The sequence below is a fragment of the Chionomys nivalis genome, chromosome 1, assembly GCF_950005125.1.
Source record: "Chionomys nivalis chromosome 1, mChiNiv1.1, whole genome shotgun sequence".
Taxonomy (NCBI): domain Eukaryota; kingdom Metazoa; phylum Chordata; class Mammalia; order Rodentia; family Cricetidae; genus Chionomys; species Chionomys nivalis.
In genome coordinates, this window is record NC_080086.1 from 184,380,297 (window position 1) to 184,405,339 (window position 25,043).

Sequence of the window (25,043 nt, forward strand, 5' to 3'; positions counted from 1 at the left end):
AAAGGGCCATGTCACATATGGGAAAACAATTGGAGAGAAAGAGAGCAAGATATACAATAATTAGAAAATTTCTGTGGCATTTTATTTCCAAAATCTCAGAATTTATGTTTAAGAGATTAATATAAAATAGAAACAAATTCCCTTTCAGAATCCTTAATTTTCATTTGTTTTATAACAGCCCCATTCTTCCTTCCTTCTCTTCTTCCTCTGTTTTCCTCCCTCCTTTCTACTCCCATTCCTTCCTCCTATGTTCTGGAATAGAATTTAAGGGATTAATGAACACATTTTTGTATTACTGAAGGGCACTTTACCTAAACGGCACTATGACTAAACAAGAAGCTATTGCGTAGGTCTCCACAGCAAGTGCTTTTTACCCAAGCTCATGGAGCATGTACTCATCTCCAATTTCATCCCTTTGGTCCTTCAATGTGCTATCTCTCTAATCACTAAAGAACAACTATATATCAGGATCAAGATCTTGGGGCAGTTTTTCCTTCTAGCAGATTAGATTTTCCCGAGCTGTCTCTCCAAAGGCCATAAGTTTATATAAACATAGTAGGTTGCTCTTGCAACTGCTGAACAGTATTTTCTTAAACATCTTTTCACTCGACATATTTTCATAATATATAATAAGCAAGACTCAACAAATATACATATATATATTACAGGAAATAGTACTACTGCCATATTTGTAAGCTAAAGTGATTTCTAACTGGGTTCTAAGTACTTACCGCTATACCCACAGGTAAATGTAGTTCACACCTCTTATCAAAGTCACATGTTTTCACAATGGATGGAAACTATTACAGAGATCTACAACTAATCAAAATGCAGACAATAACTGACTATGGGTTACTCAGTCCCAATTGATATATCTAAAGTGCAACCTCTATACTTAAGGCTCAGGGCAAACTGTGGAAAAAGGACGAAAGATCATAAGAGCCAGAGAACAACAATATGTGCTTCTACAAAGTATCTTTTAGACATGACAAACTACACCTATGAAATATCTAAAATATTGTTACCTAAACAAGTCCTACATGATGACATCACTAGTTGGCATGACAACATAGATGAAGGAAATCTCACAAGGTCCCATCCCTTAAAGCAGTGGTTCTCAACCTTCTTTTTTTTGTGTGTGTGTGTGTAGCCCAGGCTGGCCTCGAACTCGTGATCCTCCTGCCTCTGCATCCTTCAGCAAATCCTACCGGCGTGCGCCACCACAACCGGCTCAACCTTCTTAATGATGTGATCCTTTAGAAAACCCAAGAGGCATTGCAACCCACAGGTTGAGAACTACTGCCCTGGATGAACAATTACAAGTGAGCAAAAGTGGTTGGGAGGCAGAGTAAATTTTTTCAAAAATGAGCTCCTTGATAGGTGATCTAATCTCAAGTGATCAGCTCTAAATACATGTGCATATAAGAAACACGAAATATGAGCTGTGGAGAGATGGCAGTTAAGAACACTAGCTCTTCTAGAGGACCTGGGTTCAATTCCCAGCACCCATAAGGCAATTTACAATTTCCTGTAACTCTACCTCTAGGGGATCCGACACCCTCACACAGACAAAACATCAATGCACATAAAATAAAAATAAATTATTTAAAAATATTAAAAAAGAAACACAAAATGAACTCAGTACATTATATATAATAACCAAAACAGATGTTATGAATTGGAATTTAAGTAAGTAAGGGTGTTAGAAATAGGGTAAGGAAATGGGAATTATGTAAATATAGTACTCATGTATGAATTTCTCAAAAAATTTAAAGAGACAGTACCTTTCCTGCTCCAGTAGATCCAGTAATAGCCAACATCTCTCCTTTTTCTACCTTAAAATTGATGTTTTTCAACACAGGATTTCCCAGAAAACAAAGATGATTAAAACCAATGCTGCTATCACCATTGGAAAGTTTTCTGTCACCATTGTTTAGTTGTACTTTCTCCAATAATTCTCCAAACCCCTATTTAGTCACAGCAAAAATAAAAAATGTTTTCAGTTATTTTCAATAGATACCTTTATGTGCAATCAGTTTAAGAAACACATGGTACATGATCCATTATAAGACATATGCATTATTAAATTAATTTATAATCTCTGATTATAAAGCACATGGTTTGATAGAGAACATGGTTCAAAATATTTGAGAAGTGGATATACATTCAATGAGAAAACAATTTCCCTTTAACAGACTTTTTCTTATCATTACATTAATTTTATACCATTAAAAGCTAAAGTGTGTGTACATGCTTGTGCGCATGTGTGTGTGTGGACAAAAACTATAGGAAAGAAGAATATATACTTATGCCCTTTTCCTACAGATCTGGTAATATCATTAATTCATCATAATATATAAAGCAGGTTTCACAATCTTCCTCTTTTAAAACTATGGACTCCTACTCAGAATGGTAAATGATCAGTCACAAACAAGTAATTCTGAGTGGAATTACAACGCAAACCTGACTTCTATTATTTCACGCTGCTAGGTATTTTCTTTAAGATTTTCTCAAATCATTTATTAATTATCACTGGCTACAAATATGATGAAGTTCTAGAGACTTCAAAGGAATGGATCTATACAAGAGCATGTGTGCAGTGGAGAGGAATCCCCTTTTGAAAATGGCTTGCCTCTTCCATTGCCCCACGGAAGTTATGAGATACTGTCTTCAAAGCAAAATTAAATAAACAGCATTAAATGGTAGTCATAAAGAAGCCTGTGTGCCAAGTTTTAAGGGAATCTATTTTTAGGCCCTCATCATCTTAAGATGCTTTTTCCTAAAGTTAACCTGCCTGAGAATTCATTGTCTGCTACGTCTTAGAATCCAATGGGGCCTCCCAGTTGTTCTTTCCTCATTTTATACCAAGCAATTGCCTCCCCCACTACGATGCTCATCTTAATAATGTATCTCCAGATGTGAAAAATCACTTGAGACCCAAACAATGGCACCAAAAGGAATGACAATGTCTGGAAACAAGAGACCCATAAAAGAAAAGGTAAAAGATACTGAAAGAAGTAACAACGTATTTCACCTAGATGTCAAATGTAGGGATCCCACACATTTCAAAAATAGTACTTCTGCATTAAATACTATTTCTAAAATCCAACACTGGGAATTTGATTAGGAGGAGTTAAGAGGAAGAATGGAAGGTGAATGTAATAAAATTTATTACATATGTATAATATATTAATATATATTTAATAAATTTATAAATTAATAAAAAGCACTATATTTTTAAAGAGAAGAAAATTAAAAATATAATGTCCCAACTAGACACCAAAGGATAACAAATTAAAACAAAACAAAACAAGTGTTAGGTGTTGTTTTTAACAAACTCTTAACCATCCAATTGCAATAAAGAGACAGGCACCAGATGCTGGGGTGAAAGCCCGCAAGCTCAAGCATATATAGAGCACAACCAGCTGTCCTTTCTTCTCAGCTGAGATGCTGAAGCCCGATTTATCCTATGGTTTCGAACAAGACCCTCAAACTCCCTGTCCCTGACTTCTACTTCCTGTGTCTCTATCCATCCTCTTGACTCCCTCTTACCATTCAGAGTTTGACAGTAAGACCCTATTCCTAAAGATACCATACATTTAATAGAACATGGAGAAATACAACTGGATTCACCTGGATGCTTCATCACTACTGAACAGTTTTCATTGTGTTCCTAGGTGTTACGAAAACTACCAAAGGAGAAGAACAAGCATCAATCTCACTGGCATGCCTGTTAGCGCAATAGTCACACAACTGTTATGCTAGTAACCAACCACTTTCTGATTGGACTTAAAGTCTAATCCACAAGATGAGATCCAACTTTCATAAACACTATAAAATGTGTGGTCTGCTTTTTCTTGATATGTACTTACAAGCATTTTCACATTCATTAAGCACTCTTAAGTTTAATTGAAAGACAATATTATAATGTATAAACTCTGAAAAGTTTTCTACTAGATGGTTTAGCTTTTAATCAATAACACTGTGATAGAAATACAGAAGGGCATGGTTTTTGCTCTTTTTATATAAAAAAAACTCTTGTAAGTGGACCAAATAATAAGTAAAATTTCTCCAGCCTTGTAAGTAAGTGTTGAGGGCACTAATGGGAAATACTTTTTAGACATTAAAACAACAGTTTCCGCCTTCTCCTCTTCCTCCTTCTACTTTCCATCTTTTCGTTTGTCAGTCCTGGCAACAGAATCCAGGCCATTGTCCACACTAGGCAAGTACTCTGCTACTGAGTTATACCTCTACCCCTGTATTTGTACCATTAAATAAGTAGCAATATGCAGTGTGGTGACTTGGAAATGGCTCTGAGGTATGAGAAACCAAGACTGATTGATATTTTAGCTCTACCGTGGGTATTTGAGCAACCTCTTTACTTAAAGGCCTCAAGCCCCAATTGACTAAAATGTAAGTATAAATTTTATCTAATCAAAGAATGCCATGTAACCCACTCTAGACCTGCCTCTCAGGTGTTGCCATCAAAGGAGATGGAGAATGTGCTGGACCAAGTGAGACAGTAAAGCTTGAGGGGTGATGAATATGAAGTGCATAAGGAGCGTGCAAGACACTGGAGGAGCATGCATGGAATTCAGCATTGAAACTAGGACCAGAGATTTGCATTTGCACATCATCAGTTCACTAACGTGGAGCCTAGGTGAAGTCTCCCACACCACAGAGAGGGTAAAATGCTGGAAGCTGTTCATGGGGACTCAATGGGTCATCAATAGTGACAGGCAGGGGAGCCTTAGAAGTCATGATCAGAGAACTTAATATTCACTGAGGAACCCCTACATACAAAGTGAGCAAATAAACAATCCATGTAAATCATTTTATTATTAGGAAGATTGTATCTTCATTTTATAGATGAAGACACTAGCTGCTTGACAACTTGAAAGTAATATAATTTGGACTACATGGAAAATGAATTGCAGAGAGAAGATTCAACTCTAGTATTGAATCTTCCTGGCCTGTTAGATGAAATCAATTACATGATTTTAAAGAAACGAGGCTTTTATATTGCATTGAATGTCTGGTCTCCCACTTTTCACTCTATAACACAGAACATCCCCTTCTCATAGCTCTATCAGTTATAGTATCATTTGAATGTTATGATTTATTGAGTAGAAATTTAGATATATGAAAAGGAAAAGGTTCAATTTTTATGTATTAAAAAACCTACAATGTTTAGGAATTCTCACCTCCTCCCAGAATGCTGTTACATTCTCCATGACCACATCTGTGGTCATTAAGTTATACTCCAGCATCTTATATTCTTGATTCTGCAGGAAATCCTAGCCAATAAAGAGAGTAAGAGCTTTTAATCATAGAATTGGAATAACAAGGATGCATTGCTTTATCTTCGTACAGTGTCTTAAATTAGAAATTATTTAATAAAATAACTTTACAATTATCCTAAAGTTAATGTATTAAGCAGCAGGACTCATCTCAGTTGAAATATATTAGCTTATGAAATTAGTTTTAAATATTAGACATTAGTACATAGTTGTTTCTTTATTATACTATTATGTGGAATATTAATTTCTAATGAAGCCCTAATAATTACTCACTCATGTCTCAGTTCAAGGCTAGTACAAAGGAAAAGAACCACAAATTGTGTTTTTTCTTAACACAATTTTATAAGCAACATCACTATCATCACTTCTCTAGATAAAGGGAACGTATAAGAACTTCATTAGAGACTCCAAACTACATTCTTCCATCTGTGCACCAGGAAGTCTTCACTAGTCCTACCTGGCCTCTTTTCTTTTCTCCTTCCCTCCCTCTTTTCCTCTTTTGTTTGTCTCATTTACTTCTATATTTTTTCAGATTTTTTTTGTGTTACTATTCAGTTTTATTCTCACTTCTCTTATCTCTCTGCCCTCTTCTCCCTCTTTCTTCTCTCATTTTTCCACCCAACTACAATGATATCAGCAGAGAAATAAGATTAATCACAGAGCCACTCTGATCCTAAGTGCCACTCACTATGTTGTCTAATCACATAACTCAAGTTCATTTAACCTTGGGGTGCAATGGGTGGAAAGAAGGGGCTGAAAGAGATTATGATAAGCCGGAGAGGGTAGACTCCCTTGAGTGGCAGCTGCTACAGCTATGGGGACCCAAATTACTAGAAAAATCTGAATTTGTCAGAAGACACTCAGTGCATGCATATGTATACACACGTATGCCTGTGTACAAGGGTACACATGATATCTATTTCTAGTTACTAGCAACTAATTCAAAATTTCAAAGACAAATAAAACAGATATAGAAGCTAAAATAACATGCTGCCACCATCTGTGACAGCAGACTTAGGTAAACAACGGAGGACCACTTAAACCAGCGCACCCTCCACCACTTCAACCAGCGCACCCTCCACCACTTCAACCAGCGCACCCTCCACCACTTAAACCAGCGCACCCTCCACCACTTAAACCAGCTCACCCTCCACCACCTAAACCAGCGCACCCTCCACCACTTAAACCAGCTCACCCTCCACCACCTAAACCAGCACACCCTCCACCCCATCTACTTGTCATAATGATTAATTTCTGTGTTAATATTTAAACAAATATATTAAAGTATAATGATACATTATTCTTGCAAGTTTACTCAATTTGCTCTGAATAAACTACTTTCACCTCAAAGCTTTAAGATGTCTTACTACTAGAAGCTACTTTAGCATCCTGCAGTAATTAATGTGACACAAAATGCCATTTTCATCCCTCATACTATCCAGAAAAAGGCTAGAGAAGTTTGAGTGGGGCATTCCAGGGTTAGCTGAAACATTTTATTTATTTATTTATTTATTTATTTATTTATTATGTATACAATATTCTGTCTGTGTGTATGTCTGCAGGCCAGAAGAGGGCACCAGATCTCATTACAGATGGTTGTGAGCCACCATGTGGTTGCAGGGAATTGAACTCAGGACCTTTGGAAGAGTAGGCAATGCTCTTAACCACTGAGCCATCTCTCCAGCCCCTAGCTGACACATTTTATAATTTCTTCATGACGTTTATTTTTCAGTGTTTTTGGATATTCACAAGCTGCCTAGAACTTATCTATTCACTGATTATTTGGGTGAGATTTCATTTCATTAGACCTTCGCTGTCAGGATTCATAAGACCCTGTATGAAAACGAGGAGAGGAAATCCTACGCATTCATAAACACAAAACCAAAAAAAAAATTATTTAGGGAGTTCTCCCACTATACTAATTTTAAAATGCTTCAGAATCATATAAGGATGTAGTTATGGAAATTACCTGTACTTTTGTTATCATTCCAATAGAATCATACCATGTTTGTACAGCAGTGGGAAACTGTCGTGTGACTGACATACGCAGGACAATGCAGAAAGAAATGGTTGTGAATATTTTTCGGAGGATGATTCCGTTGATGACTGTATAGGGATACACAGATAAAAAGACTACAAGGAACCCTGAAAAGAAGAAGGCAGAGCTGGTGAAGAACCTCATATAGGCTGCCTTCCGGGTCAGTTTCAGTTCCACCCTGTGGAAAACAGAAGATGTGAGATGTTACTTTCTTTTTAAATGTCAGGTGTCATAGAATATAAAATCTGAACATACAGTCTATAGTTTGGGCAAGTTATAGAATCTCTCTTGGGCACAATTAGCTCATGTGCTTGTGAGTGAATATACCATGTTTTTTACAGAATACTTGTTAACATTGCTGTAAAACAATTAAGAACTTCAATTACTATCATAATAAAATTTTTAATTATATTATTAAAATTAATTTAAATTGTATTATCTAAATATATTTCAATTTTATATCTTTAGAGACTTCATTATTAAAACATGAAACGATGTATGGAAGAGAAAGGTTCTAGCTTGGTTTTAAATAGCATTGGCAATGGCATGAGGAGAGGTTCTTAGAGGTTAACTTGGATACAAGACAGCCAAGAAATGTGTTACTGGGCATCCTCTTCTCCGGGCCATATCTACTGATGCTGAGGTACTGCACTAGCTTCCCAGAAGCTACTCTGCAGTCAAAGAAGCCAAGTCATTGTATTGTAGGTGTGTCTTCGAACCCTCCCTCTTCAGTGTAATCACCTGCAGTCAAGCCTCACATAGGTACAGTCCTCTTGTCTGACCTCCAACTGTGAACTATTATTTTTTAAGACACACAGGAATTGGTTAAATGATTTAATGGGAATGTCATGAGAACCAAGAGCAATATCCCCCTCAACCTCAAACCCAATCTTGCTCCTCTGCACTCTTGAAGCCATAAAGCTTCAAGACCCTCGTGATCATCTGCAACCCAGTACAGCCAAAGGCCAATGTTAAACACAAAAGGAAAGCTCTCTCCAAAAGGAGCAATAGTTGAGATGGTCTGGTGCAGTGGGGTACCTGAGATGCAGACACTACACTTCCACATACCTCGAATTCAAAGAAACAACTGACGCTCTCATGTGATAGAACTAAAAGGAAATATTTTTTAAGTCTTCAAAGAAAACAGTGCACTACTTGAGCTCACTGATAGAGGTCATGTGCACAACCTACATTATGATCAGGCTAATTAGGTGCAGTATTTTATCTTTCAGTAAATTTGTATTGAAGGTGGGTTATGGTTTGAGGTCTGCCTGTTTTACCTACGTCATCTAAAGGAAGTCAGTATTTCCTCATGATTCCATCACTAGAGAGAAACATAATACTTTCCTTGAGAGAGGTGGTTAAGCTTAGGTGATAACATAGCAGAAAATCTAATAGAATGCAATCTGTAACACTTTTCTCTTAGGTTAGTATTTATAAAATGATAGAACTGTTTAAAAATGATATCAAGGTGTCAAAGTTGTTCAAATATATTAGACAGTTGACAAAATTGGAAGGAGAGGTCACATAGGGGGAAAATAGATCTGCAAAACCAGAACCATCGAGAAACTATTATAAAGTCCCTAACATTTTATGAGTTATAAAAATATTCTATCAGTTTCTTATAAAAAAATTACAGTCCCTTTATTACTGAAGAGTGATAAAAGGCATTTTTTTTTTCAAAGAGATTTGCAGAGCCTTTGGCCCAGTTCAACAGTGGCTCAGGCTGAGGTAATCATGCTTCAGAAAAGCATCCCATCAGTTTCTGCTAGAACACTGTATTTGCTCTGCTTTTCCTTTTATGGAAACACTTTCCAGCTTTTTCAGGTAACAATTTCATGCTGTATCAGACAGGTTACAACCAGACAAATGCCATCAGAATTAGTCAAACCAAAACACAGAGAAGGAAAGATGGATTTCATCTTTTGAGGAAGAGATTGGTAAAATATCAATGTCAGAAATAGTCAGTCACAAGAACAACTTGTCTGTGAGCTTATCAGGAAGCCTGAGAAAACTGGATCCTCTGATAACCTCACACCCCTTGCCATGGTTGTGTTTACAGGCAGAGTGCTGTGGTGCACTCAACTTGTTAATGTGAAAAACAACTCTCCTCAACTGAACAATTCCCCAAGATCTTTGAGGACATTTCTGGAAAGAAAATGCAATGTCTTCCTGGATTTATCTTGAAAGGCATAACAGAAACAGGTGGCCAGTAATGTTTGGGAAATAACTACTCTTTTGCTCTTTCTATTTACATGGCAAAGGACTTAACATTTCAGCATTTCCTTTGTTATTCCAATCACACACCTGAGGCTCAGTTACCACTGTCTATGGGTCTATGCAGCCTGAATATGAAACAGCCCAAATTCACACCATGCAAAGAGCACTTTTTCCCCTGTGAAATACTTCAAAATGTCCTGCTCTTTACATCAGTTGTCTCCATAATGATGCATCTACCCCAGAAGTCTAAAAGTTTTCCTTGATTGTAGTCCAGAGGTCAGGGAAGCCAACTAAAGAAAATCAGGTATATGGCTATACCAATGCACAATTTCCTTTTACCCAAAATTATCTTGGTAATTACATCTCAGTCTTTGCTGTATTCTATTTTTTTTTGCCAGAAATAATGTAATTACATCTCAGTCTGTGCTGCACTCTTATTTTTTTATTGCCAGATATAATCTTTACGAATCTGTGAAAGGGTATCTGAGATGAAAGAAGACAGCACACACGGGTGCCAAGTACTGACTCCATCAGGAGATGGCTTTAGGTACAGGGACTGATTTCACCTCCTGTGAGCAATTTACATGGGCAACATGGAGAAAAATTCCTTTGTCATTCCTAAGGTTCAGAATAACAGGTACAATTTGCCCAAATGTATGTAATACAGTGTCAAACAGCATCTACCTTTTCTCTCAGAACTATTTAACAGTTCTACTTATGATCCATTAGTCCCCAGCGTCTTTGTCATTGTTTTAACTCAATTAAGGGTACTAAACAATTATAAACAACTACAGAAGACTCATTCAGAAGGGATACAAATTCTCACAGTGCAAATGAACTACTTGATTAACTATGTAAACCAGAGCCTGGCATGGTGGCACATGCCTTAAAGTTCTAGACCATCCTAGTCTAGATACATACTGAGTTCTAGGCTAGAAAAACCTACATAGTGAGACCCCCGTCTCAAAAACAAAACAAAACATTAACTCATCAAAGTGACTTTAAGCAACTGATGCATAAATAATAGTATAACTTAGAACATGTTTGAATTCTACTGGAGTAGTCATTTTTAAATGTTAAGTATAAAATTGTAACAATATCAACTTACTCTCTCAGGTTTTCAATTATCTTTTCCATCGCAGATTCCCAACAATATGCCTTAACAGAATGGATATTATCAATAATTTCTGATGTGATCACAAGTCTTTCATTGATCTTTGCAGCTCTCTGATCTCTGTAAACCAATCACTTGATCAACCAATCAATAACAGAAAGAAGTCAAATTATTTACTAATTACTACTCGAAATTTTAAGGAAATTCATATTTCTTTTATTATATAGATAAACATTTTGTTATTAAACAGATGGTAACAAAAGTAATTCTATCATTTAATAGATGCCTCTGAATGTCAAACAATCACCACTATATGAATTTTGGACTTTGTCCTTTATCCAATCCTTATCAAAGAGGTGATAACATCAATTTTGTGAAACAAATGAAATTATAAATTTAAAAAAAAAAAAGACCCGAGTCCCCAGATTGCAGCTTTCTATGACATTTCAGCTGGCCAACTCTATATGTTCTCTGTCATAAACATGTATTATGACTCATACCACAGATGCATTCCATAATAAAAGTAATAAAAGCTTTGGTAGAATGACATACAATATGGGGTAGGAAAAGCCAGTAAGTTCCATACAAAATTTAGGCATTTCTTCCAGGTCATATAAATACTATAACCACTTTACCTAAATTTTATGAGTATAAAAATGTACAAAACCTTAAAACTTTTATAAAAAAATTTCTGTAGACCAATAGGGGAAAAATACCCTTTTGGTATATGATGTATTACTGATACCATTAAAACAACCCCTTTTTAGTGATATCCCATAGTTTTCTGGTCCCAGCACAGAGAAGCCCAAGTTAAATTCCTTCAAGGTGTGACAAAGATCACTACCTGTACTTCACCATCATCTTCCCTAGAATAGCCTGAAGAAGGACAAGTATTATCAGTAAACCAAGGCCACAGAAAGCAGAGAACTGTAACAATTCCCAGAGAAGTCCCATCAGGAGAGCTACTTGTAAAGGAGCAATCCACACAAAATGTGCCAAGGCAAGTCCCTGAAAAACAAAAGCACAGAGAAGAGCAGCTGACATGTTATACTTCACCCTCAACAAACAAGCAAAGAAACACATGCTGGGGGAAGGGAAGAGTGCTGAGGATTTGTCCACTCAAGGAACTCATGGTTCTGAGCACATTAAATTGTAGATGCTCTTAGTATGAAAGCATAGTACTGGGCTTAATCAATGCATAGACCAGGTTCCTCAAGGAAAAAATTTCAAGTCACTGCATCTTATAATACATTGTCACCCCCTTCCCACAGAGTGGAATGGGACTGGATATCCTAGGAATTGTGCCCAGATTTTAGTATCTTTTAAAAATAAAGCTAGTGTCCTCACATTAGACCAAGTGAGAACAAGAGGCTCTCCTCAGAGACTCGGTACACACACACACACACACACACACACACACACACACACACACACTCCTGAATAGTTCAACATCTGGTACTCAATTTAACAGTAATTTATTTAACTTTTGTTAAATTAAATACTAGAAATGAAAAGATAAATAAAACAAAGTATCTGTCCTCAAAGACCTTGAATTTATTGTGACATAAGGCAGCACAGAACAAGAACTGCCCAAAGTATCATATTTAGCCAAAGTAAATAACAATTTAAAGTATTATATTAAAAGGAAGCAAAGTCTGATAAGGATTAAGTTTTGAAAAACCTTATTAAGGGTAAGCTAGGGTATGTTTCAGTTGGGCAATTTTACCTGACCTCAGAATGGGTGCTCTGAGCCTTCCCAGCTTCCAGAAATAGCCGAACTAGGGATGGGAGGGACTTGACTACTTAGCACTGTTATCTGGTGCAGATAAATCTTTCTTTAGGGTTGTTTGATTCTAATAAAATGCATAAAACATTTAATCAGTGAGTACATACTTCATCAAATTTGTTCAGGTTGTTGGAAAGAAGACTAACAAGTTGTCCAATACTTATTTTATCAAGAACACGGCTTGACAGCCTTAAAGTCTAAAAGAAAAAAAGAAGTTAGATGATATCAACAAACAAAAGTAAAATGTATTCATAAGTAACATATTAGTAAAGTAGAGGACCTTATATATACTTCAAGTAGATGATCAGCATTGTTTCATATTCATTAGGCTCATACCTTCTCAGCTTTATGACTATTCAACTGAAAAGCAAATATTACACTGAAATACGTTTTTATATTAAAAAGTTTTTATACTAACTTTTTGACTTTGACAATAAGATTGATACTGTATTTAAATATCCATTTGTAAAATGTTCGCTTGAGTCTTTTTTTTTTAAAATCATTTTGTTTGAGTTTTAGGGGCTTTTTTTTTTTTTACATTGTTTTTTTTTTTTTTTTTTTTTTTTTTTTTTTTTTTTTTTTTTTTTTTTTACATTGTTTTTTAGAATGGAAACAAATACTATCCTGAGTCAGGTAAGCCAGGCCCAGAAGGACAAATCCTACCAGTTCTTCCTATGTGAGGATCTCAACTGTGAACTTTTAGAATATTAAGTACAACAATGCATTGGTAAAAATCAGAAAGATAAGGGAGAGGCATTAGAGAGAGGGAGGGAAGCCAATATTATACAGCAGGCATGAATGGAGGCCAGGGCTGAGATATAATGAGGGTAGAGCCATCTCTGCAGGGACTCGGGTGGGAAGACAGGAGAGACCAAGGGGAGGAGAGAGGGCAACTAACAGTAAGGATAAATGAAAAAGCCACATGAAAAACCTCTGCTTTATAAAAGATTACCTTTAAAAAGACTATCTTAAGACTTCATTAAAGCTAGCATGTCAGCAGCCAGGTTCATAGGACAGCTAAGGGGTGTACAGTGCCCTAAGTGAGGTGTGAGCATTCACAAAGCAGTAGGGTAGAAAGCCACCTTCCCTCTGCTTCAGGTGGCAGAGGCATTCACTCTGTTGAATGGCTTCAGAATTGTTATTACCCAGTTTCATCTACGCTAGCTTTAGCAGAATGTAGTTCCACATGGGACTGACAGGTGAGGATACTGTTTGCAATAATACAATCTAATAAGCATAAAATACATTGGCAGAGACTAATTTACTCATGATCTGTCTCTGTCAAACATAATGCAAGGAAGCACATACTATGCCATGTGATAATGGAGTGTGTTCCCAAATAGCAATTATCAGGATGATTTAATATAGAGATTTTTAAACATTATTATTAATGCTTGCTTGTCTTGCCTGTATTGTATGTCATGCCTTGAGAAATTAATAATAGCTGCACATGTATACATATATTTATATGTGTGTATGTATGAGTTTAAATTTATAGTCTGAGTATCACTATTGTACAGGTCTAAGAATAAAAGAGCTTTTGTTTTGTTTTGTTTTGGTCTTTTGAGACAAGGTTTATCTGTGTAGCCCTGGCTGTCCTGGAACTTGCTTTGTAGACCAGGCTGGCCTTGAACTCAGAGGTCCATTTGCCTCTGCCTCCTGAGTGCTAAAATTACAGGTGTGCACCACCAGTGACTAAGAATGAAGTTTTAAACCAAGCAAGCAAGCAAGCAAGCAAGCAAACAAAAAGATCCTTAAAAAGTTTTAATAGAGGTATCCTTCATGAATGTTGTGCCTCTCAAAAGCCACCAATAATCAAAGTTCCGGTGCTGGGTATGGGACAGTTGCCTATGAGCGACTGACCAAGAAGGCTTTTAGTAATGCTCTTGGTTACCCTCCAGAATTTGATGGTAAGACTCTGCTGCTGAAAATACTGTATACATACTACTGTCACAAGACATGGAGCTGAGCTGCAAGCTTCCTCCCTACTGGCTGGCTTTAATAATGCCAGAGGTGTACAGTACACAAACTGCTAGGGAAGACAGCATCATCAGTCTTACCCAACTGGGACTCTAATAAGCTACAGTAACCAGGTATCTTTGTAAAATGTGCCCTCTGGTGCAGCGATAGCATGCTTCTTATGGGGGTAACTAGCTCCACAACAGGGAGCTTATGCTTGGTTCTGTAACCCTGGCTAAGAGTCTCTGCTTTAGGAGGTCTCTGGCTACAGGTGGCAACCAGTTAACTGATGTTCTACTCAATGCTCATATTATCAAGCTAGCTTCTTACTATTTCTCTTCATACCATAGATTAGGGATTGTATCAGAAAAGTTTCTTACAACAGTGGATACTGATGACTGCAGAAACCTACGACTGACCCCAATGTGGTAAATAAGTGATGGTGGAATGTTTGACCATGTATGAGATGGCTGAATCACTCACAGCCCTGCCCCGTAACTAAGAGAACATGGCAGAAGAGTGGGCATAGAGAATATATGAGTTGAGTTTAGGGAAGGTAGACAGTAGGAAGAAGTGTTTTCATAGGACTTATCAGTCACGCTCATGAACTCTTTATAGCTGAGGCTATCTGCACAGGATGAAACATATCAGGATGGATGGAGGCAGTCTTATGCTTGTTAGGGAAGAGTGTCATATTATCTTGTCACTGGTGTCATATTTATATGTCAAATATATAAGCTTTTCCTGCTCCACTAAATAATCTCCCACTATGCTCTTATTAAACTCAATGGGCCGCACACAAAGACATGGAAGTAGGAAGGTACTTACTAAGATGAGTTCCAGTTGAAAAGGGCAGGGAATGATAGAGAAAATGAGGATAAAGATGACTGAATTTAATTATATGTATAAGAAAATGTAAAATAAGCCGGGCGGTGGTGGCGCATGCCTTTAATCCCAGCACTTGGGAGGCGGAGGCAGGCGGATCTCTGTGAGTTCGAGGCCAGCCTGGTCTACAAGAGCTAGTTCCAGGACAGGCTCCAAAACCACAGAGAAACCCTGTCTCGAAAATCAAAAAAAAAAAAAAAAAAAAAAAAGAAAACGTAAAATAATAAAAATGTATAAAATTATGAATAAAAGATAAAATCTAAGATAGTGAAACCTGGTCTTAATTTTCTCATAAATTATTTCACCAACTCTGTGTATCTGTCAAAGTCAATAAAAGTATGTTATGAGTAACTGAATCAATTTTTTTTATTGACTTTTATTGAGCTCTACATTTTTCTATGCTCCCCTCCCTGTCTCTCCCCTCCCCCAAGGTCTGAATCAATATATTTATGTTTACAAAACAAAGTCATCAATTTTGTTTTATTATTTTTTGTTTTGTTTTGTTTTTTGAGACATGGTTTCTCTGTAGCTCTGGAGCATATCCTGGAACTAGCATTTGTAGACTAGGCTGGCCTTGAACTCACAGAGATCTACCTGCCTCTGCCTCCTGAGGGCTAGGATTAAAGGCGTGCACCACCACCACCTGGCCAAAGTCATCAAATTTTACAAAGAAAATAGATCATAAACGATCATTAATTAGAAACATTTATTTACTAACCTATGCATTAATGATTTAACATTATTAAATGATATCATTATTAATGAAAGAGAATAATCCTTTGTAAAATTTAATAGGTTATTTGTTGTTAGATGGTTTTGGCAGCAAAACTTTGACACATTTATTATTTGTTTCATCTCATCATAAATTTGTTGAGCATTTAATAGATTCAAACCATTGTCCTGAATGCATTAGAAATTAATATTTATTAAGAAATGGGGCTGGAGAGATGGCTCAGAGGTTAAGAGCACTGGTTGCTCTTCCAGAGGTCCTGAGTTCAATTCCCAGCAACCACATGGTGGCTCACAACCATCTGTACTGAGATCTGGCTCCCTCCTCTGGCGTGTGGGCATACATCAAGGCAGAATGTTGTATACATAATAAATAAATCTTTAAAAAAAAAAAAGAAAAGAAATACTTCTTGTCTGGGAGCAACCTAGAAATATATATATATATATATATTTATAAATATATTATATATAGAAATACATATAATTTCTATACAAATATATGTGTTAAGGCAGAAAGTGTAGTGGGCTCAGACTTTGGATTAGAAAAATATGAATGACTATATATAGACAGAACTAAAACAATGGATAATTTTTAGACAGGCCAACACAAAAAGTGTCATGGTAGTTAATCACAAAATATTACTAGAGTAATAGGAGGGAAGGGAGAACTCACTGAGGTAAATAACAGGTGTTACATGTGTCTTAGAGAAAGTTTTGGCATCAGGAAAAGTTATACACAGGGTAAAACACGAAGCCGCATGCATAATATACACATGGTAAATGTTTATTGTTGTTTTGGTAATTTTCATATTCATGGGCAAGTTTGTGTTTATATTCATTATTTTCAATAAAATGTGTTATAGTTTCCAAATTTTAAAGGGAGCGACTTTCTGTACTATATAATTTAAAATACTGTAGGAAGGATCATATATGCCATGGGCCTGAAACAGGATGAATATGGGGAAGGATATGAAACATGGAAAGAGCAAAGACAAAGCGCAATTAGGATCAACCAAGAGCAACATGAAGATGCACTCACACTCTGGCAATGAGCCGACACAGGAATGCAAGTGTGGTTTGCAAGATAAACTAAATGATCAACCTCACAGGTAGCTGATGGTGAAATGGAAATGCACATGGAAGAGTTTCATTAGTATTTCTAAAAAGCGTGTGTGTGTGTGTGTGTGTGTGTGTGTGTGTGTGTTAACTATTAAATGAGGACTTGGTTACAAACTAACCATACTCCTTATTTTACTTCCCATCCCCTTTGCCTCAGTAATATATTTCCACACTTTGTTTTTACTAATGCCTGGAAACAATTTCATGTCAAAGATTGTGATTTACCTATTCTGAAAATGTGAAGCAGTTTTTAATATAGTTCTTCCTTTAGTTATAGGTTTTAGTTTCATTAAAAGAATAAAAAATAAAAATAACAGTACCTACAGTAGAGAATGTGGGTAAATAAAATTAGATCACATTTAATTCATTTATTAGTATAACATATATAAATATACATATATATCCTTAGTTATCAGCATTACAATATAAAGTCATTACTTCTTAACAGGTATTTATTAAAGTAAATTGAATATTCTATGATAGCAAGTTCTGTCAATTGTACATTACACATGATCTCTAAAAAGTTTTGTTGATTTATCATGTTTTCCTGGAAATTAGGATTTGATGAGATTGTAGTTTAAGAGATTAAATTAAACTTCTGACTCCCTTTTGTTCTTCTCGGCCTCCATAAAAGCCTTTTTTGAACAATAAAGTACAGTTATCAAGATTTTATTACACTGTTGGCCTTGAGCGTGTACTATAATGGTGTTATGGATTACTTGTTAGAGGTCAATTTCAGATCCATAGCCCTTATAAGCCAAGTATATAAAGTTTGTCATTGAAGAAAGAAAACAGCAAAGAAAAAGGGAAGATATAAATGATGGCACCAATACATATGTCTTTGAATACTTGGTAGGGGAAAGCACTCACATACACAGATTGGAGAAAGCACAAGCCATTGAAATAACTTTGAATTTTGTTAGAAATTTAGACCACATTTAGGTAGCTAAATGTTCATTTGAATTGATTTAAATCATTCCTAGAGTATTTAGGCTCTTGTCTAGCTAACACATGCAGAAAAGAGAAATAAGTTATGATTTCAATGCATTGGTATTTCAAAACCTTTATAGTTAGAGGACTTGCTGGGTGACAAAAATCCAAATCAAACCCGGGCGGTGGTGGCGCACGCCTTTAATCCCAGCACTTGGGAGGCAGAGGCAGGCGGATCTCTGTGAGTTCGAGACCAGCCTGGTCTACAAGAGCTAGTTCCGGGACAGGCTCCAAAGCCACAGAGAAACCCTGTCTCGAAAAACCAAAAAAAAAAAAAAAAAATCCAAATCAAAGTAAGACAGTAGATGCAAGTTACCACTGTGAGACAGTCACCACCCATGCTTAGGTTAACCATGACAATAACATACTGAATTATTATTAACAAATATAAAGATAGATAGCATTTTACCACAAGATGATATTTTGTAAATGACTTTCATACTGACATTTCTCATTTTAACTGAAAAAAGAGCAGATTAAAAAATTGATGGTGATTTAACTCACTGCTATAGCACTTGTGTATTGTGTGTGAAGCCCTGGGTTCAACTTTCAGTAATTCGAGAAACAACAAAAACTCCCAAAGCAAAACCACTCAAATCCTTCTCTTAAAAAGGGGCATCTGTGATAATGTTAAGTTATAGAAGGCACTTAACTGTCTACTGAGGTAAATTGAATTACTAAGGATAAATAAAACAGTAGTTATTCCTGCCATTTATTTCACAGCCAGGCAAAATTGAGATCGATTTTCATACTTATCCTAAATTTTTAGAGCTCACAATCTAATTCAGGGCATCGAAGATATGCCATGTAGAATACCTGAGACTGTGCAGGATGACAAATCCAGCAAAGAACTTGCTGGTATACAGGAAGCCCTGAGTTCAATCCCCAACATTGAAATAACAAAACAAAAATCAATAAAAAAAAACATTCCCCCCAAAAGTATTACCTTCTTATAAATCAAGCTAAACATAGCTATTCTCATCTTCATCCCAATGCGATGAAGACCAAAAATGGCTGGATGAAGAAGCAATGTTCTGATAATGAAGAGAAGGCACAAGCCTATGCCTAAGTAAATGGCAATGGAGCGTTCCATCTTGTTATCTGGGTCATAGGAAGCTATGATTCTTCCTAGCAAGAGGGGCTGGACGGCCTTGGTGACTTCCTGCAGAAGAAGAAAACAGATTAAATTTCATTTCCTTGTCTTGAAATACCCTCACAATCTCATTATAAAATATTTTTCTTTACAGAGGATTTGAAATGGCTTTATAGAGAGGGTCAAATCATCTATGAAATTGATGTTGTCTTTAACTTGTATAAATTCTAAAATAAGATTTGATTATTACTTCAAACTCTACTACAGAGCTATAGTAATAAAAACAGCTTGGTATGGACTAAAAATAGATATTTGGACCAATGGAATCAAATCTAAGACCCTGACATTAATCCACACACCTATGATCACCTGATTTTTGACAAAGAAGCCAAAATGGTACAATGGAAAAAGGAAAGAATCTTTAACAAATGGTGATCGTATAACTGGATACCAACATGTAGAAGATTGCAAATAGATTTATATCTATTGCCATGCACAAAACTCAAGTCCAAGTGGATCAAGGACCTCAATATAAATTCAGTTACATTGAATCTGATAGAAGAGAAGAAAGTGGAAAGTAGCCTTGAACACACTGGCACAAAAGAACACTTCCTAAATATAACACCAGTAGCACAGAAACTGACAGTAACAATCAATAAATGGGACTTCCTGAAGCTGAAAAGCTTCTGTAAGGCAAAGGACACAGTAAATAGGACAAAACGACAGCCTACAGAATGAAAAAGATCTTCACCAACCCCACATCTGATAGAGGGCTGATCTCCAAAATATATAAAGAACTCAAGAAACTAGACATCAAAATACAAAATAACCCAATTAAAAATATGGGGTACAGAGCTAAACAGAATTCCCAGCAGAAGAATCTCCTGTGTCTGAAAGACATTTAACATATTGCTCAACATAATTAATCATCAGGGAAATGCATATCAAAATGACTCTGAGATGCTATCTTATACCTGTCAGAATGGCTATGATCAAAAATACTGAGGGCAACTTACATGGAATCAGGGGAACACTCCTTCATTGTTGGTAGGAATGCAAACTTGTACAGCTACTTTGGAAATCAGTATGGCAGTTTCTCAGAAAATTGAGAATCAATTTATCTCAAGGCCCAGAGATATCACTCTTGGGTATATTCCCAAAGGGTAATCAATCATACCAGAAGGACACTTGCTCAACAATGTTCATAGCAGCATTATTTGTAATAGCCAGAACCTGGAAACAACCTAGATGCTTCTCTACTGAATAATGGATAAAGAAAATACGGTACATTTACACAAGGGAGTATTATTCAGCTTTAAAAAAACAATGACATCATGAAATTTGCAGGCAAATGGGTGGGACTAGAAAAAACGAACCTCAGTGAGGTAATCCGGACTCAGGAAGACAAATACAGTATGTACTCACTCCTAAATGGATACTAATGTAAAGCAGAGGATAAACAGACTACAATCCACAGCTCCAGAGAAACTAGATAAGGACAAGGAAGACCCTAACAGGGACACATGTATCACCCTGGGAAGGGGAATTAGTTGAGCTCTCCTGGGTAAACTGGGGGTGAGAGTGGGTGGTAAAGGGAAGGGAACAGTGGATGAGCACATGAGAGAATATGATGCTCGAGGGGGAAGAGGGATGAAGTGGGAGAGCAATGAAAAAGAGATCTTGATAGAGAAAGCCACTATAGGGTTAGGGAGCAACCTGGTGGTAAGGAAATTCCCAAGAATCCATAAGGATAACTCCAGTTAAGACTCCTAGCAGTAGTGGAGAGGGTGCCTGAACTGGCCTTCATCAGATTGGTGAATACACCAACCATGATTATAGACCATTCAGTAACTGATGGAACCAGATGTAAAGATCCACAACCAAGCATTAGGCCAAGCTCCGGGACCAATCGAAGAGAGGGAGGAGGGAATATATGAGTAAGGGAGATCAAGAACATGATGGAGAAATCTACAGAGACAGCTGAAACAAGCTTGTAAAAATTTATGAACTCTAGACTGACATCTGTGGAGCCTCCGCGGGACCAAACACGGCTCTCCAAATGTAGAAGACAGTGATGAAGCTTGGACTATCTGAGGGGCCTCTGGCAGTAGGACCAGGATCTATCCCTGGTGCCTGAGCTAGCTTGTTTGAGCCCATTCCCTATGGTGGAATGCCATGCTCAGCCTTAATGCAGTCGGAAGGGGCTTGGTCCTGTCCCAACTTAATGTGAGAGACTCTGTCGACTCCCCATGGCGGCCCTTACCCATTGGGAGAAGTGGATAGGGGGTGGGCTGGAGGGGAGCAGGGGGCATGGGAGTGGGTGGAGGTAGAACCGTGGTTGGAATTTAAAATAAAGAAAAAAAAAAGATTTGGTTACTAGTTTACAGCAAAAGTCACATCGAGACAAGTTGGTGCGAGGTGTTCGCTAAAGCCTGAATGAATAGTGGCTTCAGTAAGGCATATACTAGGACACTTTACCTTGGGCCAGTTCCAACAAACTCATCAACTTTTCAGTAGTCTTCAACTGACTACCAGCCAGGCTGTTTATCCAGTTAACCACCCCTTCTAAATGTACATGGACAGGTTTGAACCCAAGAACTCTAAATCTTATCCATCTTGCTAAGCAGCCTTCAAATTAGGAAGACATTATCTCCCATTTTTTTTCTTATAATGACTTATTTATAAGTGAAAAAGAAATTTAGGGCTATATCCCACAAGAAGATTAAGACAGATGTGATTCTAACTGGTTATCTCTAAGTCTGACTGACCCACCCCATCACTGTTCAGCATTTTTGCTCTTACCCTTAATTTGCTTTTCATTGTTATCTACAATGGACTTTCCAAATCTCAAGTGCCAATACTACCTGTCCCATCATTCCCAAATGATGACCATGCTCTCTACATCACTTTCCTCCCCAAAGGAAATTGCAATCGACAATAGCTACTGCTCATTCTGACTTTATATAGAGTGCTTCATCTCATTTATATACGGTATAAATCAAAGCTCTGAAATAAGAGGAGATTGAAACCTTTAAAAAAGCTTCTAAAATAATCACAAAGATGATACATCATTTCCTTTCACATGTCCATATTTTAAATGGATTTGAATTATAGAAAAGCAAAAGGCAGGGATGAAAAAGAAAAATTTTAACCTCCTACCTAGTTAAAACATACTAATAGTTTGTGTGATCTAGTGATTAAAACTTGATTTTTAAAAAGCAAAGTATAAAAAATACTTCTTACATATGCTTCATATTTTTATTACATGGCAAACATACTTAGCATATTTAGATGTAGAATTAAACTAGAGATTAAACAGGCACATTCAGGGTGGTAGGGCCTAGATGTGACTTTTAAATGTCATATAAATGTCCTCATAGTGTTTTGTTTTTACCTAAAAGCATTTTTTTTTTTACATTTTTCTTTTACATATCATATAGGTACCTCATTTGCTCTAAATGCTATCTAGCAAGCCCTCTTATGACTATACTGGGTTGCCTGCACAGTGACAAATGTGTTGTTTTTATACTTGTATATTATGATCTTGATTGTTGTGTAAAGTGAGAAAAATCAAGAGACAAGTTAGAGACTATATTAACATATAATAGTTATATTGTATTATAAATACATTATATGTAATAAAAAATTATAACTTGTATTACCGTAAATGGAATGCCCATTCTACATATTACTACTACTGTGTTAGATTTCAACTTGCCTCAACTAACAGGACATACTCATCTTTTGAACAACAGGTCACCCCACAAAGACACTGGTAGTATTCCTCTGGAAGAGCAGATATTCAGTTTGCTTCTTCACAGGAAATTTCCAAAGACAGGATCATATGTAGGTCGCAGCATAACCCTCGCTACCACACAGTGCTGTTACCTCTCAGGGACAAAACTAGCACTTCCAGCCTCTCTCTGTCACTGCTTTCCCTAACCCCTTTTCTGTATCATGTTCTCTAATATTTACAATGGAACCATTCATAGGTCCACATGACATGCTTTTTAAATGTGGGAGAAAACCCACAATGGTAATTGATCCCCAGCTCACTCTATAAAGTGCAGTCCTTCTCGCAAACCACGGCTGGAACCTGAGAGCCGAGTGTCCTCTGCTGCTTGGACTGCTTTCAGAAGCACAAGTGCCCCCATTTTCACCACATGAAACAGTGAACCCAAACAGAATTGCATCCATGGGAAAATAATGTAAAGCTATTTTAGGTAGTATAATATCCAGTTAAATATTTAAAAATTTTTATAGAAGGTAGAATTTACCTTAGGAAGTAGAAGAAACTTAATAGCAATGTTTAAGACAATATGGACAGCAAACTCAGGATCATAAAACTCAAACTCCTTTTTTACACTAACTTTTGAGAATCTTATACACAAATACTGTATGTATCACTTTTACAACTCCCTCCCTCCCTTCAAACTCCATCCATGCCCACCCTGACTTCCTCTTAAGTTCATAACCTCTTTATTCTTAGCCCAGTGTATCTACTCTCTGTTTACCCTCGGTCACTTCTATTGTTTGGATGGTTCTCTTCATTGGCAAACTCTGCTAATTCAGAAGGTTCCCTCCTATAACATCATCCCTTAAAGTGTGAGCTGAGTATAAGAATACTGTGTGGAGGCTAAAGACTGGTTCATCTCTTTACACACATACACAGTGCTCAGAGAGGTATAGATTTAAACAATGTGAGTTCAAAAGACTATCTGGGGTCCGGAGTTTTGACACATGACCATAATCCTATCTTGGGAGGCTGAAAAAGGAAGATTATGAAATCCAGGCCAGTCTGCACACACTTCCTTCCGACCAAAGACCATCTGACATTTTGGGTAAGTGAACGCATAAAAATAGCTAAAGAGACTGTACTCATATGGGAATAATTTTAGGTCTCAGAGTAGCCTCCCAGGAGAAGTTTGAACACACGTTATGGTGGATATACCTGGGCTATCATAACATTTTCAAGGCCAGAGCTCAAAGTCACTGTAGTTGAATACATATCCTTAAACCACTTCCATTATACCTGACAAAGTCAGATGTTTCTAGAGACACGAAAGTCTGCATTGAGTGGACATTCAGATTATAAAGGAAAGTTCACACAGAAACAGAAAGGCAAACTGAGGTTTTCAGCTAAATTAAACGGAAGTATCTCAAGGCACCTTTATATACAACCATTTAAAAAAACCACAAGTTGTGGAGCTGGGGGTTAGTTCAGGGGTAAGTGTTTGTCTAGCATATGAGGTTTCAGAGGACTTTGTTGTATTTTGTGCAGCCACTAAGTAATATCATTCACCTGTTTTAAGAATGTTTTATATAGCTTTACCTTTAGAATACTAGGGCAGGTAATACTGAGAAATCAACTAACAGAATACCAGTATCATGTTGAACAACCCAGGAGTATCACAATGACAACAGAGAAACTAATTTAAAAACAGTATTGTGTCTGGGAAAAGTTCCAACAAAGCTGGATAAAAACACTCCTCGTTAACTTTAGAAAGAGTCTCTCCTTCACAGTCAGAAACTGGTGCCATAGCCTCTGGAGTCAGGAAAACAAAAGAATACTGGCTATTATGGCCACTTAACATCTTTATGAAACTTCTAAGGTAACTATATAAGAAAAATGATTGCTATGAATATTATAAATAAAACAAAAAGCACCATCATTAATACAGAATGTGGTTGACTAGAGAGACTATTAAGTACACTAAAAACTAACTGAACTAAGAAAAACTAAGTATTGCAAAGATTATGTTTCCCCTAATATATTTTATAAGATTTTTAAAAATAAATTAGCAGCAGGA

At 36.7% G+C, this 25,043-nt stretch overlaps 1 protein-coding gene across 1 annotated transcript in view; it reads right to left on the reverse strand.

The window, feature by feature from the left end:
* Positions 1-25,043, reverse strand: part of Cftr (CF transmembrane conductance regulator) — a 142,080-nt gene that overhangs the window by 79,815 nt on the left and 37,222 nt on the right. Inside the window, exons 4-10 of the mRNA XM_057770020.1 lie at positions 19,087-19,302; positions 12,566-12,655; positions 11,517-11,680; positions 10,667-10,792; positions 7,270-7,516; positions 5,205-5,297; positions 1,785-1,967 (exon numbers count right to left, since the gene is read on the reverse strand). Of these exons, the coding sequence (XP_057626003.1) occupies positions 1,785-1,967; positions 5,205-5,297; positions 7,270-7,516; positions 10,667-10,792; positions 11,517-11,680; positions 12,566-12,655; positions 19,087-19,302 (1,119 nt within the window). The remainder of the gene's footprint in view (positions 1-1,784; positions 1,968-5,204; positions 5,298-7,269; positions 7,517-10,666; positions 10,793-11,516; positions 11,681-12,565; positions 12,656-19,086; positions 19,303-25,043) is intronic.